The sequence below is a fragment of the Rhinopithecus bieti genome, unplaced genomic scaffold (assembly GCF_001698545.2).
Source record: "Rhinopithecus bieti isolate Rb0 unplaced genomic scaffold, ASM169854v2 scaffold_15838, whole genome shotgun sequence".
NCBI lineage: Eukaryota > Metazoa > Chordata > Mammalia > Primates > Cercopithecidae > Rhinopithecus > Rhinopithecus bieti.
Genome location: NW_016808928.1, coordinates 893,855 through 918,389, shown reverse-complemented (window position 1 = coordinate 918,389; position 24,535 = coordinate 893,855). Strand labels below are relative to the sequence as shown.

General features: G+C 40.7%; 1 protein-coding gene across 1 annotated transcript in view; it reads right to left on the bottom strand.

Moving 5' to 3' along the window:
- Positions 1–24,535, bottom strand: part of CSMD1 (CUB and Sushi multiple domains 1) — a 1,215,136-nt gene that overhangs the window by 389,644 nt on the left and 800,957 nt on the right. The window contains exon 21 of the mRNA XM_017887857.1: positions 20,464–20,620. Coding sequence (XP_017743346.1) covers positions 20,464–20,620 — 157 coding nt within the window. The remainder of the gene's footprint in view (positions 1–20,463; positions 20,621–24,535) is intronic.

Here is a 24,535-nt window from a genome sequence, read left to right as displayed (position 1 = left end):
GGGAGGAGAGAGGGAGGAAGGGGGGAGGAAGGGAGGAGAGAGGGAGGAAGGGAGGAGGAAGGGAGGAAGAAGGGAGAGAGAGAGAAGGAGGATGAGAGGAGACGGACAGAGAGTCCCAGTCGTCTAAGGATCCTGCCCCCTGGTGATGCCCTCTGTACCCAGGCTCATGGTCCTTTGTGCCGTAGTGTTGCCCAGATCCTCCCTGTCCTTTAAGCTCAAGCTCCCTTACGGCTGCCGCTGTCCTGCCCTACCCTGGATATTCCTCCTGAAGGCTCTTCCTCCTCCCTGAATTTCCTGTGAATCCCACAAGTAGCCAACGACAGGTGCTCTGTGTGTATCTAATTCTTCCAAGTTTCTCCATGCAAACACCTCATTACTTCGTCTAGAAATGAACCTCCCTGAAGACAGGGGTAGCACGGAGAACATGCATTGTTTACTGTATCCCCTGAGTCTGGCAGTGAAAAAAGAACAGTGAAATGTACGCATGTTACTGTATTTAACTGGTTTGTAAGTGCCTTTGATTCAAATAAAATAGTAAGCTTCTAGTGATTTCAAAGTGTTATGAAAACACAAAGTTCACTGTGTTTTCTACATAAAAATAAGGAGCTGATTTTCAAAATCGTGAAAATAAATGTATGTGTTTCAAATTTTAACACTTTCTGATTTTACAAAGTTTAGGAGGATTTAAAATAGCATTCAACCAGAAATATGCAATTAGGGGAATTTCAAAATGGATTCAATGTTATTTAACAAACCTAAAATGGAACCTACACAGTTTCATAAAGTGTTTTTCTGAAGAGGGAATTCCATCAGCTTTCATTACATATCAATGTGGAAATGTTTGGTGACATATTTACATAATAAACATTTCCATGGATTATTTTACATAATATGTGAAAGTCAGTGCAGACATCTTCAGCATTATGAATACCAAATAGTGTTATTTGGGTCACAATGAATTTAATTTGAGGATGATAAATGAACTGACAAATATTTTCAATACATTTCATAGCCAGGAACGTGAATAACAGCACAGATTTCCAACAGAAGCAGAGCGTTTTCCTTCACCTCCTGATGAATCATTTTATTTTTATATTTTCAGTTAGAGCCATTTTATTCCTTGAGGTCTGTTACATTTTACAATATTAGTTAAATGACTAAACATTCAAATTAATAAGAACTTATATAGAAGAATGAGCAATTTCTTAGCATTTCCTTTGAATATTATACTGTCTAAGAGCACAGATAAAGAATTTCTTCTCCCAAATAGGTCTATTTCATAGAGATCTTGTTTTATGCTAAATTGCACTAAGGCTCCTGGAAGTTTCCAGAAGACACAGCCAATCCATGTGCATACATAACTACTTATAGAACTTTATTGTCTTGTTCCATCAGTTAGTTTCACTGGCCAGGAGGTATAATGCACCAGGTTCCAGTAAACTGACCAAAGCTGTAGGGACGCCCCTGATGACCTGGTTGCATTATGGAGGTGAGAGACGTCATGGCAGTGGAGTCCACAGCCAGTGGGGCAAGGTTGCCCACCCAGGACATATCACGAGCAGCTCTACTTAACCCGCCAACCTCAAACATCACCATGAAGGCATTTCTCCTGTCCAGTCTGCTTATAAAATCATTTTCTTATTCTTAAAACAGGAGACTGATTTCTGGTTAACATAATGGCAAATTTCTGACTTAGGAAGTGCTGTGATTCCTAGATAAGTCTCTGAACTGTTTTTTGTTTTTGTTTGTTTTTTCCTATGGAATTTAATAGCACTGAAGCCTTCCTCATCAGAACTTAAATCTCAGAGTCATGGTTTATTCCTTTCTTCATCCCATTTACAATTCAAGTCATCACTGTCCTGTAAATTCCGGGGTTTTAAAAAAATATCTGTCATTTATCTTTCCACCTCCAACATTGTGTTTTTGTCTAACATTGTCTTATTGTCATTATTTTAGTAGGTCGTATGATGTTCAATGGGCAACTTCTAACTTCATGGGCATCTATAACTACGGTTCACATCACAGCAAGACTAAAAACCTAATGCAAATGACAAGGGACCTCAACATTCTTGTACCCCTAAATAAAATCTTACCTCTTTTTTTTTTTACCTTCAATAATCTACCCTTCCCCATTTTCCCAAGTCACTAATAGTCACAGCCAGAAATGTTAGTCCATTCTCAACCCCCCTCTCTCTCTCATACTCCACACCCAAGATCTTACTCACCCCATTTTTAGAAGGCGTTAAAAGGGAAACTTGCCTAAAATCATAAGACAACTTTATACACTCTTCAACAGTTAAAATACCGTTTGATTTTTTAATAAAATTTATAGCATTTCAATACTAAGAGTGTCCAAAAACAATGTTGTGTTTATAGAAGAAACACACAGCCTGGGATATGACAGATGAAGCAGCAGGCGGGTAGCGGAACCAAGAGATCCACACCCAATCCCAGAGACCCAGGAAGGGGAGTTTCCTTCACCCCACCCTTTGTCACTGTTAAAACAGACACACATCTGACCCCCAGAGACCCAGGAAGGGGAGTTTCCTTCACCCCACCCTTTGTCACTGTTAAAACAGACACACATCTGACCCCTGGAGACCCAGGAAGGGGAGTTTCCTTCACCCCACCTTCCGTCATTTTAAAAATATCTGACAGTGAGTGTTCAGTCTTGGCATTTACTATTGAATGCTGCTAATTGTGTCACTTCAGATCTTTGCAAATGTCAAGCTCAATATTCCCAGTTGCCTTGATATGTTCTCATGTTCCTCGGTCTAGTGGCCTGGCATTGGAATCTAATTGACAGGATTATTTTCATATCAGTGTTTTCTGAAATTTTTACTTGGTTTACAAGAAAAAAAAGGGTTTGTTGTAGAAATACAAATAGCCTTCAAATGTTTTTATGTCAGAATTTGTGGAGCAGAGTAAAATAACAATTTTGAATCTGAATAGATTTTAGAACATTTTCCTTTTGAAGACAGCATTAAAAATGACCTACATAAGGAAAAATCAAAATCAGAAACAAAATGACCTCTGACCCCTCACCCAGTGTTTTCTTCCTGACACAGTGTCTGGGTCTGCATGCTGCTTAACTTCCTACAAATAAGCCTTGCAAATGCAATGCATCCATGACCAACTAATACAATCACAATCACTTTTTATTGCCCCTAGAGAAGAATGGGAAAATATTCTGTCATCGCTGCTATCAGAACATTTTAGATTTTATAGCATTTGATGATATCATCCGTCGGCCTTCATTTTATTTCACACTTAAGTCATAAGCCTTGAGTTTGATCCTCATAATTAAATCATTTATGTCATCCTCCTCTAGGTCCTTTTGTCTTTCTCCATGTACTGGTGGCCAACAACATATTCCTCAATTAGTTCCAAATGATGAAAGTAAATAGCAATGTAAATCAACTCTCAGATCATCACAACATATAAGGAATAATTCATTATGCAAATAAGAAAAAATAATTGGCAAAACGAAACCTTGCAGGAAATTATCCACATCCATGTAAAAGTTGGTCCTAGACTGACACGACCTCTGTAGGATTTGAGGGCATGACAGCGGTCACCAGGGTGATCATAGACCCTTATTAGACAAATCTCCCACTACAGCCACAGAATGCTTGGCTCCTTCCCACAGAATCCACGCACAGAATGGTTTCAGTGGGATGTTTGACAACATCATAAACTTACATTTTAGTCTTTGTGATGATATACATGTTGGTAAGTTAGCAAGGATGATAAAACATCATACTAAACGGCAAGAGACTGGAATATATGCCCATCTCTACCTCTGATTTGCTTTTTGACATTGAGTAAATCAATTAAGCATCATCTTGTGTCATTGTCTTTTCTTAAAATGGTCATCGTGGTACTTTCCACCTCCCTCCCTTTGAGAAATGGATGAAGATTATGTCTTGTTTTTACGGCAGCCTCACCTTACCTCATGAAGGTATGAGGTGCTTCAGTTTCAGAGCGCTGCAGTGCTACAAAGACACATCCCAAACATGCCCTCTCCTGAATGTTGTCAAGTTTAGCCCCAAGTGTTTTATGTTTTACAATTGTTAAACATTTGTTTTGAGGCTTAAATATATACACATGAAAGTAAAACTTTCTAACCTAAACCAGGAATTGTATGTTTGCATGGGGGACTTGTCTTACACATGGCGTTCCCAGAGATGGGGATGGCTGCCCTCCTTCTAAAATGCCCATCTTGTTTCATAATAAAGTTCCTCCTAGGTACGCTCAGGAAGCCTGTTCCCCTATTGTATCGGAATTACTTAGACTGCCTCATCTATTGTGATATTTCCACTGAAAATCATTCTATTGAAGAATATTTTGTAGGCTTTCTTTCCTTATAGAAGAAGAGTAAAAATGCCATTTTCAGGATTCTTACAAGGTGTAAGTTTATAAAAATGTATGGCTATGTCTTGATACGTTGATAGGAAAGGTTTGTTCATGCCTGTAATCTTAGCTGTTAGGGAGGCAGAGGTGGGAGGACAGCATGAGCCCAGTTTGAGACCTGTCTGGGCAATATAGCGAGACCCCATTCTCCACTAAAACGGGGAAACAAAAGACAAAGACTAAAAACAAGTGGAAAGATTTGCAAGAATTCAATCAAGGAAACATGTACATAGTCATCCTCCTGTATCATCATTGGCATTAACACTTGCCATCTTTACTATCTTTTTATAGCACAGAAAATTCTGAGTTTACAAGTTAATTTTCCTCTTTTTTTTTTTTTTTTTTGAGATGGAGTCTCACTCTGTCGCCCAGGCTGGAGTGCAGTGGCCAGATTTCAGCTCACTGCAAGCTCCGCCTCCCGGGTTCACGCCATTCTCCTGCCTCAGCCTCCCGGGTAGCTGGGACTACAGGCGCCGCCACCTCGCCCGGCTAGTTTTTTGTATTTTTTAGTAGAGACGGGGTTTCACTGTGTTAGCCAGGATGGTCTTGATCTCCTGACCTCGTGATCCGCCCGTCTCGGCCTCCCAAAGTGCTGGGATTACAGGCTTGAGCCACCGCGCCTGGCCAATTTTCCTCTTAACATACACATCTTTTTATTAACATAATATCGGTTTAAAGTCTGTTAGAAGTCAACTTTTCTTTCTTCACAACTGAATGTCACCATGTTGTACTCAATAAGAGTTCATAGGATAATTGTTTCAATAGTGACCTGGGAATAAGAAAGTTTGAGGTAGACCACTCATTTTGGGGGAATATAACTGAATATATGAGCACATACAGATTATTTTTAGATAAGAAAGAAAAGTAACTTTGTTAGATTTAAATGCTTAGTTTATTTTTCATAATAAATCAGATTATCTTTTAAACAAATTGTGAAATAAGTAACTGTTGTGCTTTTTCCTTTAGCTTCCTTAGCTCCAGGTCCTCAGTTCTCTTCACCTGCATATGCCCCGCGTCCTTCTGCTGGTCCTCCAGGGTGACCCAGATCCTTTAACTTTGTTACCTTGAACTCTGTAAATGACCAATGCCCTAAGTAGCCCTAGCCCAGGATGCATCTCTCTATATAATTGGGGCACCTCCAGCATTGCCAGCCAATTCAGGTTCCTTCTAGAAACTTCCCTGTCCTTCTACAGCAGGTAAAGCCATCCACTTTCTGAGACTCACAATGAGGGCATCCTGCTGCTGGTTTGTTTCTGCTATTGTGACTTAATGTCAAAATCCAAGCTACTTACTTTTCCTAAACCTGGTTCTTGGATGTGTCTCTAATTAAACTGATGCCTTCCTCTGTGTCTGAGCCTCTGATCCGACAGTCTGCCTGTGTCCTACATTCCTGTAAGCATAGGTTCTGCTTCATAAATGCTTTTTCCACATTGGTGCTTTTCACTGGAGCTCTGCCTGCCTATCTACTGCTCAAGGCATCTCTGCTTCCTCTCTGAATATCATCTAACCCGGAGTGACTTTTACAGTTTATCCACCTGTCAGAATTTGTGTGACGTCATATTGGGTACCCAATGCTAAACATCTGCACAGAATTCCTTACAAAATTTTGTGTGTTGCTACACCCTCCAAATACTTCAAATATTGTGTTCAGACTGCCATATGATCTTCTGCCTAAAACGTATTCCTGTTTTTCTTGACCCACAGCAATGATCGGTTTCAATCCAAGTCATTCCAATGTACATATAGTGGGCTATGTGTCTGAGGGTTAAGAAAATATCCTGTTAACACATCCACAGTCTTACCAGAGTTGACAATAATGCACAAAATACGTTGGCAGAGGATGAGGTTCATGTGAAACCAACAAATAGTAATAAAAAACAAAGAAAAAAATCGGGTTTTTGTCATCTAATTTATAAACAAAAAAAGTGAAATAAATTTTAAATTAAATTGGGGAATTAGTTATATATGACATCTTTTAAATAGAAGGCATTAAACTCTTACTAATATCCATAAAGAGTCTCAAGGTCATTACATCATTCCTTCAAAATAAGACAGCAAGTATTTTATTATAACTTGCTTGGGCTCAAGTCTATTACATCCCAGAATTCCATTATCATGGACCAAAGGGAGGTGAAGAAAGTATCAGGAAGAACCTAGAGCTGAAAAAATTTACCTAAATATGGAGGCTGCTGTTGGCATGGAATGGAGGTGGATGATAAGTAATTGAAGGAGAGACGAGATGCCATAGCATTCAAGAGGGCATTGAAAAGTGACCTTGTTTTAGGATATTATCAATATCTGAGGAGGCTGAGCTAGGAAAGTGGTCACTGAGAGCAAAAGTGAACTCTATAAGATACATTTCCAGCAAGCAAGGGGAGACTCTGGACCACCGGAACTCTAAGAGCAGGCTTCATCATGACCCATTTGCAGGGTGACAGGGCCCAGTGCTGCAGGAGAAAGGAATGATAAGCAGGAGACAGACAAGACACCGCAGGCAGGTGGAGAGTTCGAGATGGGCTCTACATTACAGGGGAGCATATATGATGAATGGGGAAACTGAGGCAGCCACACAAAGACTACTGTTATCTAGTTAACATCTTTTCTGCTGTTAGGAGAACAGTGCAGCAGTTTCCTTCCCAAGGTCTATGCAATCGCAGACAGCAATATTTACCCCTCTCGTGTAACGTGAGTGCCCCCCTTTCACAGTTTGGAGCTACAAAGTTCTGCCTGCCCTCAAAAGTAAAGCCCCATTTCCAGAAAGAGTTGCCCAGCCCAGGGCCAGCTGGGCCTACGGGACCAGTGGTAGCTCAAGTGTGTGAGCAGAGGCCATGCCGTCACTCTGCGCAGGGTGCTGCAGTGCGAGTGAGCCTTCTCTGCCTTCTCTCCTTGTCTGCTAGGGGCTAACTTACTTGCTAGGGGCACAGGGCACAGTGCCTAGGGCCCACAATCTCTTTAGAGGCTCATGGAAATGCTTTCATTTCCTGAAATCAGAAGAAAAAAAGTAAATTTCTGGGTTGAAAGAAAATGTATTAATACACAATGATCTATTGATCTTTATAGCCACACAGTCATGAGATGAAATGTTTGACGCTTTGCATGGAGGAATGGACGGTATAAGAAGCTCAAGCCCATGGCGGTCACAGTGCGGCCCCATCCCTGGGTGCAGCTCCTCTGAGGCCCAAGCAGGGTAGTGGGTAGAGAGCCCTGCAGGTAGAAATGTCATTCAAGAGATTTCTCCTCACATTGATAAACTTCTTCAATTACTACAGCAATTTTCATTTCATTTTCTTAGAAACAATGAAGGAACAGATGGTTAAAAACAACTTGCCTATACTCAGAGGAATATAAACTGTTCTATCATGAAGACACATTCATGCATATGTTCATTGTAGCACTATTCGCAATAGCAAAGACGTAGAATCAACCAAAACGCCCATCAGTGACAGATTGGATAAAGAAGGTGTGGTCCATATACACCGTGGAATACTATGCAGCCATAAAAAGGAATGAGATCATGTCTTTTGTGAGAACATGGATGGAGCTGGTGGGCATTATCGTTAGCAAACTAAGGCAGAAACAGGAAACCAAATACCGTGTGTTCTCACTTCTAAGCTGGAGCTAAATGTTGTGAACTCATGAACACAAAGAAGGGAATGACAGACACTGGGGCCTATTGGAGGGTGGAGGATGAGAACAGGGAGAGGATCGGCAAACATAACTAATGGGTACTAGGTGTAGTACCTGGGTGACCAAATAATCTGTACAACAAACCCCTGTGGTATGAGTTCACCTATACAACTAACCTGCACATGTCCTCCAAACCTAAAACAAAAGTTAAAATAACAAATTAAGATTAAAAAATAAACACTTTATTTTGAATTTCGTTGCTCTCCCATGGATATAGGAATGAATTATCAGCAGGTAGGATACTATAGCAACACTGTTTTTATGTTTTACCTCAAGAAAACACTAAAATATTACTTAATTCTTACCATGTATGAGAGATGAGATCTTAAATAAAACATTTCAAATATAAAAGAAAAGCAACTTCCCTATTTAGATTCTGATTTCAGACTGAGGGAGAAACTAGTGTTTGTATCTGTGGTAAAGAATCATGTAACCAGAGGCACTGATCAAAATCCTACATGATTTCAGATGTTTGCTAACAATGGCCAGGAGTTGGTGACCATTTTTACCTGATGCTGTGAAAACACAGAATGCTCATGATGTATCAGTGGGAAGCTCTTGAGCTTTGGATTATACGAACGGGGTTTGAATCCTAGTGCTGCCACTCACTAATGATAGGACCTTAACTTATGGAAGCTTTGGTTTTCTGTCTTTAAACTGCAAATAACAAAAGGACCATCTTCAAAGGGCTACTTTGGAGATAAAATGAGACAATGAAGGTGAATTTCCTGGTGCGTGATCAGTGCTTATTGATATATTATCCAATATTTTTCTTTTACTACGGCCCCTAAAGACACAGCTGGTGGTTTCTCTTGCATATATACCTGGGATGAACTTGGTATTTGACCTTCAGGACTTCATGCCAGATCTTTAAAGTTACCATGTGAATGATATATTGAATAGCAGTTACTCCTATTTCTTTATGTGTAAACTTGATTCATTTCAATGTACAGCTTTTCTGGCCTATGTAAGAGTAGAGTCTCCTGTCCTCCAGAGAGAAATTCAGAAGATCAATATTGACAGGTGACAGATAATAGATAGATAGCTAGCTATAGATAGATGATAGATAGATAAAAATAGATCATAGATAGATAATGATAGATAATTGCTGGGTCAATCAGTAGATAGATACATAATAGATGGATATAGAATAATAGATCATAGATGATCAATCAATAGATCATTAATTGATAGATACACAATAGATACGTAGAGATAGATAGATGATAGATGATGACAGGTATAATACATAAATGTAAATGTTTGTTGAGATATCTATTAGATGCACGGATACTATCCAAAACTACTGCTTGATGGCATGAAAACAATGACTTTTCCTTAAAAGGTAATCTCTAAGATTAAACACTGATGACAATTCTATTCTGTCCTCTTGCTTTGCATGTGAATAAGATCCTCCTGCAAGCCTTCCCTGGCAGAGAAGGGAAGGTGTGGCTGCCGAGGGCTTGAGGCTCTTCACCCACCCCCAGACATCTCTGAGTCTCTCCAGGTGGGGCCTGACTTAGCTGGGAAGAGGAGAGGAGGGGCCTGGAAGGCCAACCAGAGCTGCAGACAGGTTTATGCTTAGGGAAGACATAGGCACATAATAAATCTGTACCTGTGACCATACAGAACGTGATCTCTGCAACCTGTTTTAGCTGCAGATGACAGATTCACTACTGTAAGCTGAAATGGTTCCTGAAGGTTTAAAAGTACACGTAAGCAACAAATTGTACATTTCCTTTATTAAATATATACTTTACGTCTTCAATAGTGTGTGGGAGTGTGCACGTGTACACACACACACACACACATTTTTTTTAATGAAATTATCCGAGATGAAATGAAAACATTCCTAAAGAGGAAACTGTGAGGCGCAGATGTTGCACGGACCCTGATGGCCTCACCTCCTGCTGCTCCAACCCTGGATGTATGAATGATTATTCTCCTTCCTTGAGTGTGGGCACAGTCTGTGACTTGAGCTGATAACCCACAAGTGTGATTAGCACCCAGAATGCCCACGGAAGTGTCTGGATCCATTGCATCCCTGAGGTTTCCTCAAGATTTGTTGGGATTTATCGTGAGGGAGCCTGACTCAATCTGGATGCCACGGAAGTGTCTGATCCATTGCATCCTGAGTTTCTCAAGATGTGGATTATCCTGAGGGAGCCTGACTCAATCCGGGGAAAGCCCTTGAAAGAGGGTCTGGCCTCCATGAGGTGAGGGCTCCTCATGGCTTTGGAGAAGCCAGCGAGGACACGCCCTGCCCAGAGAGGGCCACGGCCACGTGGTGGGGAAATGCTGGTGGCACCAAGGAGCTGGGAGTCTCAGTCTGACCACTGTGAGGACCTGAGTTCTGCTGACAGCCTGAAGAGGCCCCGGATACTCAGATGGGACCACAGCCCAGCCAACACCTGGTCATGTCCTTGTGAGACCCTGAGAGAACACCCAGCCAAGCTGTGTCTGGGCTCCTGACCCATGGATACTGTGAGATAAGACACGGTGCTGTTTTAGGCCCCTATATGTAGGGTAATTTGTTGCAGAGCAATAGAAAACTAACGCACACAACACTGCCTATTATTTGAAAACACTTTATAAAATTATCTACAAGTTAACTGTGGGAAAAACAAACACTGCTTATTGGGTATTTTCCCAACATTTTTCTCAGCTAAATTAACATCTATGTAAGAGCAAAATTTTGCCGTAAGCTTGTATTTACAAATGATATAGAGATACTGCAATTTACAAACCACACAGTTACTGCGATATCAGGAGTAGATACTAGAGCAGCATCATGTTTGCCATAATCTTAATCTTCATTGAAATGATGTAAAAATCTGTTAGTGTGGATTTATGTGCAGGCTGAATATTTCCTTATTTTTATGACCCTATTCTATGCTTTCCCCTGGTTCTTAGCATGGTTGTGAATAATTTTTAAAGCTACTCATTGGATGAAAAGATGCTTTGACTCAATTTCCTAAAATATAATACACCATGAAACCAAGAAGGCAATGAATGCTATTCTTTGAATACTATAATCTATTTTACTTTAAAACAGCAACGCTTACACATCACAACCAAGAATGTCTGGGAAATCTGTGAGTGTCTTTATTATTGATAACATTAGATTGTAGAAAATGTGCATTTGAGGACTGCCCCTCAGCTTGTATAGGATTTCCAAAATCTAGTTGTTAAAAAGAAGTAATCAGTGAGGACATGGACCCATTGTGATGTACTTTTACACCTTATTCATAGCCAGGGAGGTGAAGGCATTGAAAGAATCTATATGAGATACACACAGAGTATCTACCGATGTATTTGGGTAGAGACAGGTGGGAGAGGATGCCGGAGGAAAATGACATCAGCTTCTTCAAGGTATCAGTCAATCCTATAAAGAAAGCATTATCTCTCTTGGTCAACGCATGATCTCAGGGACTCCAAATGATGGATTCTGACGTATCCTGCTCTTCACCTTCAGGTTTGTTTCTAGTAATTGATCGCATTCAGCGGCTGTATACACTTCATGCTTGCAATATTTTCTCCTTGTTTTGAAGCACCAAAGTGACAATGCATAGTGCTTCTGTATCGGTCTTGAGAATATATTCCTGCCCAAAGCCACTCTCTCATTTATAATAGTATGTTTAATGTTGATGTCATTTTTATTCTCCAAAGCCACTCTCTCATTTATAATAGTATATTTAACATTGATGTCATCTTTATTCTATCAATGTGTTAATAAAACCAGCATGACAGCTACATAAACCCACATCTCCGTGCTTTAATTTTCGCATCCACAGGCTATGTTGTAATGTGTTCAGAATTAGTCGTCAATAGCAAATCACCCACTTTCACCATTTACTTATCGTGGCAAAAACATAAATAAGGAGCTACCATGCCAGAGGCTGCAAATGGATGGGTCATTTTATAGAATGGACACCATTCTTTTTTATTTCACATTGAATTTGTAGAGGAAGTAGAGTGGGACTTCCTAGGTCTCTCTCTAATGTTGTTTAAACTGACTATGACCAGGCAGTCTGCAGATGCACAGTGCAGGTGGCAGCACAGTCTGCTGGGGAGCTGCAATGTCTCATCATCGGATGATCCCATTGCATCTGTAGCACGTCTAAGAGGGTCAGCTCCTAGTCCAACAAGCCTTCTCCAAAACACAACTCTTGTAATAATGCTCCCCTGAAAAAAAGTGACTTAATTCTAGGAGACGGTACTGTCTCTTAAACATTTCTGATACAGCTCATGGCAGAGTGAGAAGCATAGCTATGACTCATGAAACCAAGAGGAGCCCAGGACCCTGGAGGTGTCTGCAGTCAATGCTGGTTGGACATTCGAGACTGTTATGTTTCTTTCTCCCTCCCTCTCATGTCACTTGTTAGGTGTATTGGTGAACCAGCTTCTAATGGTTCCATCTGCCTATACCCTCTGCTCTGTGTTCGGAATTCACAGTTCCAACCTCTCAGTCACTTTGATGACCGTGCAATGAAGAGCAGAGTGGCAGGATCAATCTCCCCTCCACGACGCACAGCCACTGGTGTGTGTCCCAATGACACAAATGGTCTCACATTTCGTATAAGAAAAAAGGTTCGGCCAGGTGCGGTGGCTCACGCCTGTAATCCCATCACTTTGGGGGGCCACGGTGGGTGAATAACCTTGGGTCGGGAGTTCAAGACCAGCCTGACCAACATGGAGGAACCCCATCTCTACGAAAAGTACAAAATTAGCCAGGCATGGTGGCTCACACCTGTAAATCCCAGTTACTCAGCAGGATGAGGCAGGAGAATCGCTTGAACCCAGGAGGTGGAGGTGCAGTGAGTGGAGACTGCACCATTGCACTCCAGCCTGGGTAACAGAGCGAGACTCTGACTCAATAAAATAATAATAATAAATAAAGGTTAATGGTAACAATGGTTTCTGGGTACGGAATGTGACCTAATAGTGGAGCAGACATGGGGCTGGATATTCTATATGACGCCACTAATTCTCACAACAAATCTGCATAGTGCTTTAATATTATTTGCATTTTGCCACGGTGGAGACTGGGCTCAGAGGGGTGAATTCATGGATTGAAGTTCAAAGAGCAAAAGGTAGAAACCTGATCCAAGGCTTCTCTGTTCACAAAAGTCTGACCTTTCTACCCAGCCCTTGTAGGTTTTTATTCTGGACTAATTTACATGCACAGGACTGTGAGTAATCCTTAAGCCTAGAAAACATTTCTCCCATAGGACTGTGTTCAGGTTAACGTTCAAAGTGCTTTGAGTAACTGAAGTTAGAAAAAAATCCCTATTCCTCCTGAACCATGGAACCATGGCAGGTTTCTCCAAACCTCTGTTCCCTCATATCTAAAGTAGTAGAAAAACAGTAACTGTGGGGTTTGCATCAGTATTAAGTTAGATCATGGCAAGGTCTTTGCGTGTGAGTTACAATACATGCTAATCAGTCCCTTTGCGACCTGGGGTATTATGAGTGTTTCCAAGGCCCCTGAACCATGAGAACTGTCTCCACTTCCCATCATAAAGAGTAGGAGTTCCTATGCCAAGAGACGTGCGTCACCTTCTATAGCCTTTTTCATGACCCCTGTTAAACAGAGTCTGAAAAAAACATACTTAAATTCACATAACACTCGGATGTTTTCAAAAGCCATTTCACATGTGTTTTTTACATAAGTTAGGAAAGTAAACTATGATTGTCCCTGCTTCACAGATAAAATCAAGACTGGGAAAAAGTGTGGTGGTTGGGATTGAACAGAGTAAGAACTAGAGGAAAGATGCTTTACCCCGGTCTGATTTTGTCTCACTTTACAACAGAGTAAGGGGCACTGAGAGCATGTCCTTCATCACAGAGCCCTGTGCCCGCATTCAGACAGAGGACCCAGAGACTATGTTCCCACTGTGGGCGAGAGCCCTGCAAACATAACTTCCTGTTTTCAGAACAGATTCAGAGTCCCACCTCCAGCTGCGTGCATCGCTGGCCCTGGGCTGTGTGTGGGCTTCCAGGACAGGCACAGCTCCTGTCTAACTCATATAGCACCTGGCATTGACCTTAATCTGTAGCATGTCTAAGAGGGTCAGCTCCTAGTCCAACAAGCCTTCTCCAAAACACAGCTTTTGTGATAATGCTCCCCCCAAGAAAGTGAGTTAATTCTAGGAGACTGACCGTATGTCAGGTGCTATATGAATTCGACAGGAGTTGTGCCTGAGGGGGTGTCCTGAAGACTGTAGCTTTCCAGAGAGGCCGGGAGCTGGGGTTAGCCAGGCCTTGCTGCCCCCCTGCCTCCAGAGCACGGCTGACTAACCCCCTGGAACCCTGGGCATGATAACAGGAAGACTGAAAAGGGTTCAGTACATGACTCTGCCACAAACCAACATGACAGACTCTCCCTATCCTCATCTTCCATCCCCTTACTTATCTCAAAGTCTAGAACCTTTCAAAAGCGGAAAAGATTTTTTACAAGCATATTGAATTGGATGAAATAAATTGCTTTTATTATTCATCGATTTTAATTAAACATTTTATATCTATTCAGCAAATATTTATGAAGCATCCCTTAGAAGCAAGCCAGGGAGAGTCACTGTTCTGCGTAATTACACCCATGCCTGACCCTCACCCACAAGGTTTATTCTACAACCAAAATTTAAGCTTGGGTTTATTTTGATGGCCGTAAAGATCTCTTTGCGGTAGGCAGTTCTGCCTAAACAATGAGACAGGTGTAAAGAACGACAGGGGATGTTCTCGGTAAGCGATGGCCGCTCTTTCATCGATGCTGTGTCTAGTGCTGATGTTCAGGGAATGCAAATCCACAAAACCAGCGCCTGGACAGAGCAGCCCAAGGCCTCAAGCTCAACCATCTCAAAATGATTCAAAGAAAGACCAGTCCTGCGTCTGCTGAGATCAAGTGCTCCCTAGGAGTTCAGGGACTGATCACACATTCACCTGGAATCAGCCTAGTGGACCGAGGGAAAGTCAGCCCAGCGGGATCTGATTATTTTTTGTGTCGTTAAACCAAAGTATCCCTTTGAGTGGCTCTGCCACAAACCCAAACCCTAAGTGTTCATGATGTTCCTTCTACCTCTGTTCAAACTTCTGCCAATATCCTCTGGCCAGGAAATCACTGGCAGTTTGTGGAAGGGAAGCGCGGATGGGATTTCCCCTATGAGCCTCGTCATCACGTCTGCACTGTAGACGCCTCTCCAGCTTCCTACTTTGGCAGCTGCTTTTGTTTCCCAAGCGACATCATTTATGGAACTTAATGCCAAGCAGGCCTTGTGGGATTGGAATTGTGTCCAAAAATAAATGCAAATACAAAAGGACCCCCTTGAGGAGTCTGTCATCCATCTGAGGTGCTAAAACCAGCCACAAGACACAACATATTTAATGTCTGAGTCCAGTTATTGAACCACACATGTATGCCTGTCTTATCTCTATGTCCAGGTCACTCAGGCATCCACGCCTCTGTGCCCAGGGAGTGGCTTAGCCATATGTGGGTGCTGGGCGTTTCTTGACAAGTTTAGTCAGTGTCCATGGAACAGAAACTAGCAAGTGAAAGAGGGCGGTAGACCATGACCAAGTACATCAGTAAAATAATGCAAACTGTGTAAATCAAAACACAGCTAAGTATAATAAAGGGAAACACAGAGAATTCAGGATAGTGATAAGGGGACCAATTTAGGATCCCCCAAAATGAAAATTTACAGGGATGAGAAATCTGGTTGTGGGGCAGGATGAAGACAAGGGATTGTCAATGTCCCTATTTCCATGTCTCTAAATTAAACACAGTGTTGCAAAGTGTCTGGGCTCACAGGGAGGGCCTCTCCCGGGAGACCAGCTGTGCAGCTGATTCATTTTCAGGGCTGGCCAGTGCACTCCTGCAGGGTGCATCCTGACAACCATAACTTTCCAGAGAAAGGGCTTTATTTTTGCTTTTTAAAATAATTGGTACAAAATTGCCATATGGAATTGTGGCAGCTGTATCTCGCAGATCCAATTGTTCATCTCAAGGCTTTCAATGTTTGTTTGGAATGTCTTTTATACCCATCTGTAATTCCTTATCCATTTTCACGAGCCCTTCACTTCAAGCCTCTGTTTGGAGAACATTTTAAAGATGTCCCTGACTATAGGTCCTCTTCTCTATCAAAAAAGTGAGACTTTTAAGAGCCACGGGTAGGGGGGTTGCCTTAGGAAAGCTAGCCAGCTGTCCTTCAAAAGCATCCCCTGAGTGATTTTGTAGGCTCAGACATCTGGTTCCATTGGTGTACCCCAAATAGATTTATCTCATCAGAGGGCCCATAGGACTTTAATTTAACATCAGAATGCCAGTTCTGTAATTTGAAATAACTGATGAAGCTGGTCCATGTACCGGAAATCCTGTATCAACATCAATAAATCACCCTCAGAGGGCTACTCTGATAATCAACGCTTCTGTTACTTAAGGTGAAACTCTTCTTGCCTGAGACAGCTCTGTGGACCCTTGGTGTCCCCAGGGAATACCCAGGGAATACAATCTGAATGACAATGACCCAGTCTAAGCATCTTATGTCACAGATCACACATCTGTGTAACGTGCCAAGGAGTACAAGCAAGTGGGCACTCATTGTCCCCGATTTCACAGAGCTATGGGTTATGGCTCTGTTTGACATCATTATACACCAGAAGCATATTATCTGGCATGAAAATAGACAAATCTGTAATGAAAAGCAGTGTTTTGCAATGAAGGTACACTTTTAAAGTTTTATTTTGGTCTGACTTACTATTCAGAAAACAGTAGTTGCTTAACAAATGCCTATTCACTAACATATTTATTCCAACTTGGCCCAAAGATACTCTGGCTTTTCTTTCCTGCCAATTCCTTTGCATGTGTCAATATCGGTCAATATACTTGATGCCTGCCAAAGCAGGATCACCTAAAATCATTGAAAATAAGTTCATCCACAATTCTGGTATTCAGTTAGAAGGCCTGGATTTGGGTTGCAATTACACTACTCCCTGTGTGCAGCAAATCACTAAAAGATTTGAAGACTCAGTTTTTAATTCATAAAGAAGAGTAAAAGGAGCTATTTCCCAAGACCTGGAATTACCAGGATTGTAAAGTTGAAAGGTACCTAAGTGTATGCTTTCGTAAATTTTAAGGGATAAACAAATATTGTGTGTACCCATTTCTAAAAATGTTAGGGTTTTTTATTAAGCTATATATTTTACTCTCTGTTGACATTTTCTAATCTACTCAGGTATATGCATTAATTATGGATCTGAAACCTTTAAATACTAATGTGTCCTTAAGTCATGCAATTAACTAGCAAGAGGCAATTACAAAAGTCTTTTGAAAATAGTTGAAAGTGTCTTTACACAGTCTTAAGTGTTAATAACTCACATAAAATATTTTATATAACCAGGCATCATTTCTGACACATCTTTTTGGGACAAATATTTGATTCAGGTATTTGATCACCTTGGGGAGCTGGGGATTTCTTAGGCTTAATTACTTATATTTAAACCTAACAATTTAATGTGAGGTGAATACTATTTTGATTATATAGCTCTCAGCACCACCAATTTTCTATTACAAATATATTTTCTCATCAGACAGTATGTTCCAACTCGAAGATAATCTTGCAAAGCAGACCTGAGGAGTGTCTGGGTTTTGTAGGTGGAACCAAAAAGGTGAAACAGGGAGAACAAGAAAATTACTCCTGTCAAATTGATTATAATAAGAGCCAAGTTCCAGTCCTCTCCAATATTTCTTTCTTCTATTTATAAAACATTTGTGCTGCTACGTAATCAAAAATGTCCATAGAATTGGAAGGTGCCCTTAAACGGACTGATCGATTCAAGATTTTACAAAGCTATTCAGTGAAGTGGGAGTGATAGCAAAACGTCCTAAAGTGATGCTGGATGCCTGGGAACAATAGAGTCATAGCATCCACATGGGGTCCAGGCAGGGCTGAGCCTTGCCCACTGACGCAGGCCTTCTGGGTGAGGGAGGGTGGACATAATCATGGAACAAGCCGACCACCTTTAGTTTCCATCCAGTCACATGGCTCTGGAGCACATGGACCTTCCTAACTACCACCTGGACAACAAAAGAGGCTTCAGAGTTATGGAAACAGTTCAGTATCCCTCATTGATTCCAATCCCCTGAGACTCCAGTATGCGTACATCTTTTCCTGGATACTTTGTGCATCACTGTGAGAAAATGAGACCAAGTGTTTATAAACGAGAAATCGTTCCTACTGGACATAGCTGGAGGAACATGGGAGACAGTTACTAGGGTTGGAAACGTAATGAGAAATAAAATACAAGTTGAGCACAATGTGTTTTCTGTGAAGCAGCCGCGGGAAGCGAAATGGTGAGTTTAGTGAGATCCCAACTTGCAGCAGTGTTGAGGGTGAGGTCACAGGAGAGAGGGAGGAACCCAGGCCAACGTTTTCTGCTCTTTGCCCAGGGAGCCACAGCAGGGGCAGGATGTGCAAAAGGCAACGAAAACGTGTTCAGTGGCAAGAGAGTTGGAAGAACAACGTAGGTGTGCACGGAACTTCCCCGTAATGAGACAAAATTTAATTTACCCATAGGCTTTTCAAACAGTTTTTCTTCTCAAGTATCTGTGCTCCTCTAAGACTAGTGTAGGGGCAAGGTAGTGGGGATGAAGACAACCAAGTAAGAAAACAAAATACATTGAACATCTCGACAGGGACGAGAAGTGGAAAAAGCAATCGCAATAGCATTCATTCCATCTGCAAGCAAAATGGCTTTACAAGAGCTCTTTGAGACATTTCTGAGAGCGGAATCCTGGAAAGTAAAATTCCAGTAAAAATTATAACTACAGGTTGACCTTGTAACATCAATGATCAGTGTATTGTGCATCAATGTCAATTCACAGGCTTTCTATTTACTCAGTCTTTTCAACGGTATTAGCACAAAAGTCAAAAACTGGTTTCCTCTTGATTTCAGCCACACTTATTCTATTTTTTGCCCAAAGTCTTACAATTCTTCACCTGTGATTTTTCCTCCGCAGAGGGATTTGCGGTGATTAATCTTCCTCTTAGGCACCTGGATTAGCTCTGGGTCTGTAGGACGATTATTATCTTTTCTAGGCCCTTTTATTGCCTATCCATCAAATAAAGGTGTCCGTCACTAACATGCTTTTACGCTCAAAACCCCAAACTTTTAAATTTCTAACGTCATGGTGTTCAGTATCCTGTGGTTTTTAAATTTATCTGATGAGTGAAGGATTTGACAGTTCTATATACTTTAAACATGTTAATTAATTAGTTAATTTTAATAACTTATCCACACCAAATAGCTTTTTCTTTTCCTTCAGAACTAAAAATGCTATAAATGGCAGTTATCATATTGCAAATTCCCGCTTTTGAAACACAGCATTTCTTTTATTTCCCTGTTCTTTTGGCTTCTTCGTTTACGTCTTTAAAAACATATTCCACATTGATTTGTTCATACAAACGAGGGCGAGCACTGAAAATTGGGAGCTGCAGGTTCAATCCTGGCTCCACCAACTCTTAAAACTGTTATCTAACTATCGCAAGAACAGAAAACCAAACACCGCACATTCTCACTCATAGGTGGGAACTGAACAATGAGATCACTGGGACACAGGAAGGAGAACATCACACACCAGGTCCTATTGTGGGAAGGGGGTTGGGGGGAGGGATAGCATTAGGAGATATACCTAATGTAAATGACGTGTTAATGGGTGCAGCGCACCAACATGGCACGTGTATACATATGTAACAAACCTGCATATTGTGCACATGTACCCTAGAACTTAAAGTATAATAAATAAAAAAAAAAAAACAACAAAAAAAACTGTTATCTTTGGCAAGTATTGAAAGTATTCTTAGTTCTCTCATCTCAAAAATTAGTGGTGAAAAGAAAATAATTTACTACATACAGTTGTTATGTGTGTGTGTGCTTATACATATATATATGATTAAATGTATAAATATATATATGTGTGTGTCATTCAAAGTCTATTACCTCCAGTTACTTCAAACATTTCTTCTAAATCCTTCATATATAAGCCCATGAATTTTTATCATTGTGTACTATATACACTGTACCACAATCAATATATTTAAGCCCATCAGATCTAAAATGTTTTATGTTTCCTTTTCAGGTCCAACTATTTTGTTATTAAAATTAATATTTCCAAGTAGATAAATTTCAAGCAACTACTAGTAATGCGTCTAAGTATACAAACCAGTCAACAGAGTGCAGAATTAAATTGCAATCCGAAAGACAGTAGGCAGCCAGAAAAAAATCAATATTTAAAACTTAATATAAGCCAGGTATCAGATGTGTTCCGACAAAATGAAAAAGAATGTGATTAAGTCGTACATTACTTACTGGTATAGGTGAGTTGAAAACCTTGGTCGGTGTCAGATCCATTGGTGTTGAACTCCAGCCACAGGTGATTGGACGTGCTGTTTAGCATCAGCCTCAGCAGTTCGTTTTTAGTGAAGGTGCCCAGTGGACGTGAGGAACTGTCTTTTCCATCGTAGACCTGACGAAAATCACAGCGTGAGTCTCTCTATGCCTTCATTGGATTCTTATGTTAGCAATGTTAATAAGACATCCAAATCCTCAAAGACGCCGTTTTATACGATACTGTATAAAGGCATATAGTGTATAGAAAGATAAATGAAGGACTTAGTGCTAAATCGTATTTGTTCTTTAAGTTTTATCTTTACCATTAACACTAGAGGCAAAAGATCCCATTTTTGTTCAGATCATTTCATATTCATTACTTTAAGAGCTCTTTCTGTGTTTAGTTAAAATTAAATACATATTTCTTTACGTTTCCAGGTTTCACTACCTACCTTTTTATTCCTTTTCTCATAGTTCAGTTATAAAAGTGGGAAAGATTTATAATATTTTAGTCTTGACTATCTCCTCTGAACTCTCAACTAAGTCAAAGAACATACCCTTCCCTTCTGTTCCCTTCGGTCTGGATGCATTAAAGGTCAACATGGTGTGGCGGAATCTTGTCACATTCTGTAGTCTGCAAGACTGAGGTGGCTTTCATCTTGAATTTGTAATAACAGAAGTACCTCATCATGTAATAATAACACAGAAGTGTGATGTTGCTTAAAATGCTCTGTATGTGACATTATCTTCCCAAGGAGTTGTAAAACGAGAGTAGATACAATAAGTATGTGGAACATAAAGAAGACATGGCTTGGTGTTGGCCATTTGGGAGAGGGAAAGTTCAGTCATGGGTTCCCAACTTTTGGGGAGACAGGTCACACGGTGGGGAGCAGTGGGTTGGTGTCACTGTTATATTCTGAATGAGGGTCAGGTAAAAGTGTTTCAGGACCCACGCACTTTCTGCCAATGCCCTGAGGCTCAGGTAACAGAAACAGCACTGACTTTCTAGGAGGACAGATACCTAATGCATGCGGGGCATTATGTCAAACCTAGATGACAGGTGGATAGGTGCAGTCAATCACCGTGGCACTTGTGTACCATATAACAAACCTGCGATTTCTGCACAGGTTAATTCCCAGAGCTTAAAATAAAATAAAAGAGTCAATGCAGCAGTCCCCGCATCCCAATAACAATAGACCACTAGGTGGGCACAGCTAATCCACCTGCCTCCCTCACTAGCAGGGGGCCATAAAAATAAACATTTATTACATTATATTGGAAAATGCTCAGTTTGTCTTACTAGAAAAGTGGAACCCTAACTAAATAAAATTAAACAGAGTCTTAGCAGGCTCTTCCAATGTGTTTGTTTATTTTCCCCACTTATTTCCTCTTTATACGGGCTAATTCTTCTTTCATTGTCTTTCAATTAATATATAAACCCAGGGATGTACACAGATATACATACTCAGGAAAGGAGAAAATACATTTAGAAAAGATAATTTTGTGGGTAGTTATTTCATTACAATTAAATATGGACATGCTACTGGGGTAGAATCAGATACCCTTTAATCTCCTTACTAAAAGACTATTGTCCCAGGTCATTGTTTAAAAACCATTATTTGGTTTATTCCATGTTTTTATTAGATGAGCCATGGTCTGACCTCCAGAGACCAAAAGGTTTTAAGTCCAGAGGAGTCTGGGTCAAAGAGAAAATGTGCAGGTCTCCCCAGGAAGGCCTTGGGCTACCCCATAAACTGTGGAATTGTCTGTAATTCATAGAAATCCAGGAAGACGGGGAAACACGAAATAACTCGACACTCCGTGAAGCCCCTGCTTGCTCCTGACACACTGTGAGCTCATCCGCTCTCCTGAATCTTGGCTTCCTCATGGGGACTTGACCAAGTGCACTGTGGATCCCTGACAGATTGCACCTCGCTGCCAGTGGTTTCATGGTTAGAACCACTAAACATAAACAGCTCAAAGGCTAAATCGTAAGATTCTTCAGAACAGGAATTTTGCCTTCTTTATCCACGTCATCAGCAATTAGCACTGGGTCCAACCACCGACAGCCCAGAGAACAGCTGTGTCATTGATTAGCATGGAGCTTTCCCCTGTCAGTTCTCTAAAGTTAAAATCTGGGTTCAGGTTTTGCGTTGATCACAAATAAAAACCCAGATAGGAGTGGAAGTCAGAAGACTTGATTTCTGATCCCAATGGAATAAGGAACAGGCTATACCTGTTCTGTACAACATTTCTTAGTTATATTTTTTCACCTATAAGTAGCTACATTCAAAGGGTTCTTTTCAGTTATTAGAGAAAGCCTTCCGGATTCATCTGTTTAATACAAGGCTGTAAGTATTTGCACTACAGACCCTCCTCAGAGTTTGGCATTTAATCAATGCCATATACTTTAAGGGATGTTAATGGGTTAGCAGATGATCACAGATTAGAAAACGTCACACAGAATGTTAGCATAACAATACTGAAAGTTCTGGGGAAATGTTTCCCCGTTTAACAGCAACTATACCCTGCAGATTTATTTCCAAAATTAACTGCATTTTCCATTCTATATTCCTTTCATGACATGTTTCTGAGAGGTCGATATATCTTACATGGTTTTTCCACATGAAGCAAGAAAACATCATATTTATTTATGTGTGCAGGGGGTGCGTGTATATAAAATTTTAGTCTTTATTATTACATCACAGTATGTGTGAGGGATCAATGTGAACAGCATTAGGCTCAAAATTAAGATAATTTTACTAGAAATGTTTTAACGGAGATCTTTATTAGCATATTTAACAAAATATATGCCTGCAAAACATGTAGGCATTTTACATGATTGACAGCTTCTCTGTAATTAAATGTGAGAAGCAAGTTTTTTTAAAAAAACTTTTTGTTATAATCAACAACTTTAAATGGCGTGCAATCACAAATGAACATAATTTCCTTCCTTCCATTCCAATAATATTTATCCTTGTATATTTTATGCAGTATCTCTAATCACTCACCTGCACTAAAGTATAGTTAAGAGTTATTTAAAAGTTTGCCTTAAAGGCTTACTGACTTCTAAATTTGAGGTTATTAAAAAATTCAGAAAATGCCTACTTGTGATGTAACTATTTTTCTTTTTTCAGATTAGTAAGAATGTGCTAGTTTCCTGCCTAAAAACCACTTCTTAATTACAGTCCCTCATACTGCCAGCGTGAGCTTTCAAAAGACTATTAAAATGAAAGAACAACTAGAATAAAACCACTCTACTAAATGATGACATTGAAATACAGTCAAACGCGGCCTTAGGAGGAAGTGAGGCCCTTTAATCTCCTGACCTGTGCACAAAACTTCTAATGAGGTCAAGTGGAGCCCAGCGGGGGCTCCATTCCAGCCATTCTGTAAAGGGAGGACAAACAGGGTTTTCCCTTTTAGTTGGCTTTCTGCATATTCTCTTCTAAGGCTCATAGCTCAAAGTGAGTTGACGGTACTGAATCTAAAATGCATCATTATGTGCATCTAGGCAGATGTAAATTAATTGAAAAACCCCTGGGATTTTAAAAAGGGAATAAAAAGAGCCACGTGTCCCTTTCTTGCCCGAAACCAGGCTTCTGTTCAATGAAATTGCTCACCTCACTGAAATAAGCAGGTGATTGAACGGATGATTTCTAGCAGGGGTGTCCAATCTTTCAGCTTCCCTGTGCCATGTTGAAAGAACTGGCTTGGGGCACACATAAAATACACTAACACTAACGACAGCTGATGAGCTTTAAAAAAATCACAAACACATCTCATAGTGTTTTAAATGTTTACGAATTTGTGTTGGACCACAGGCAAAGCTGTGTTGGGCCGCATGTGGCCTGTGGGCCGCGAGTTGGATGAGACTGTGTCACAGCATTAGCTCTTCTTGCTTAAGTCTTTTCCCTTTCAGTGCCCTGAGGCTAGACTGCCCATTCTCCAGACCCTAGATCATGGAAGGTTCCCAGTTTATTGAAATACGTACAGGAGAGGTGAAAATTCTATCAGAATCTTAGGAGTTAAGGGGCATTTCTGGTTGGAG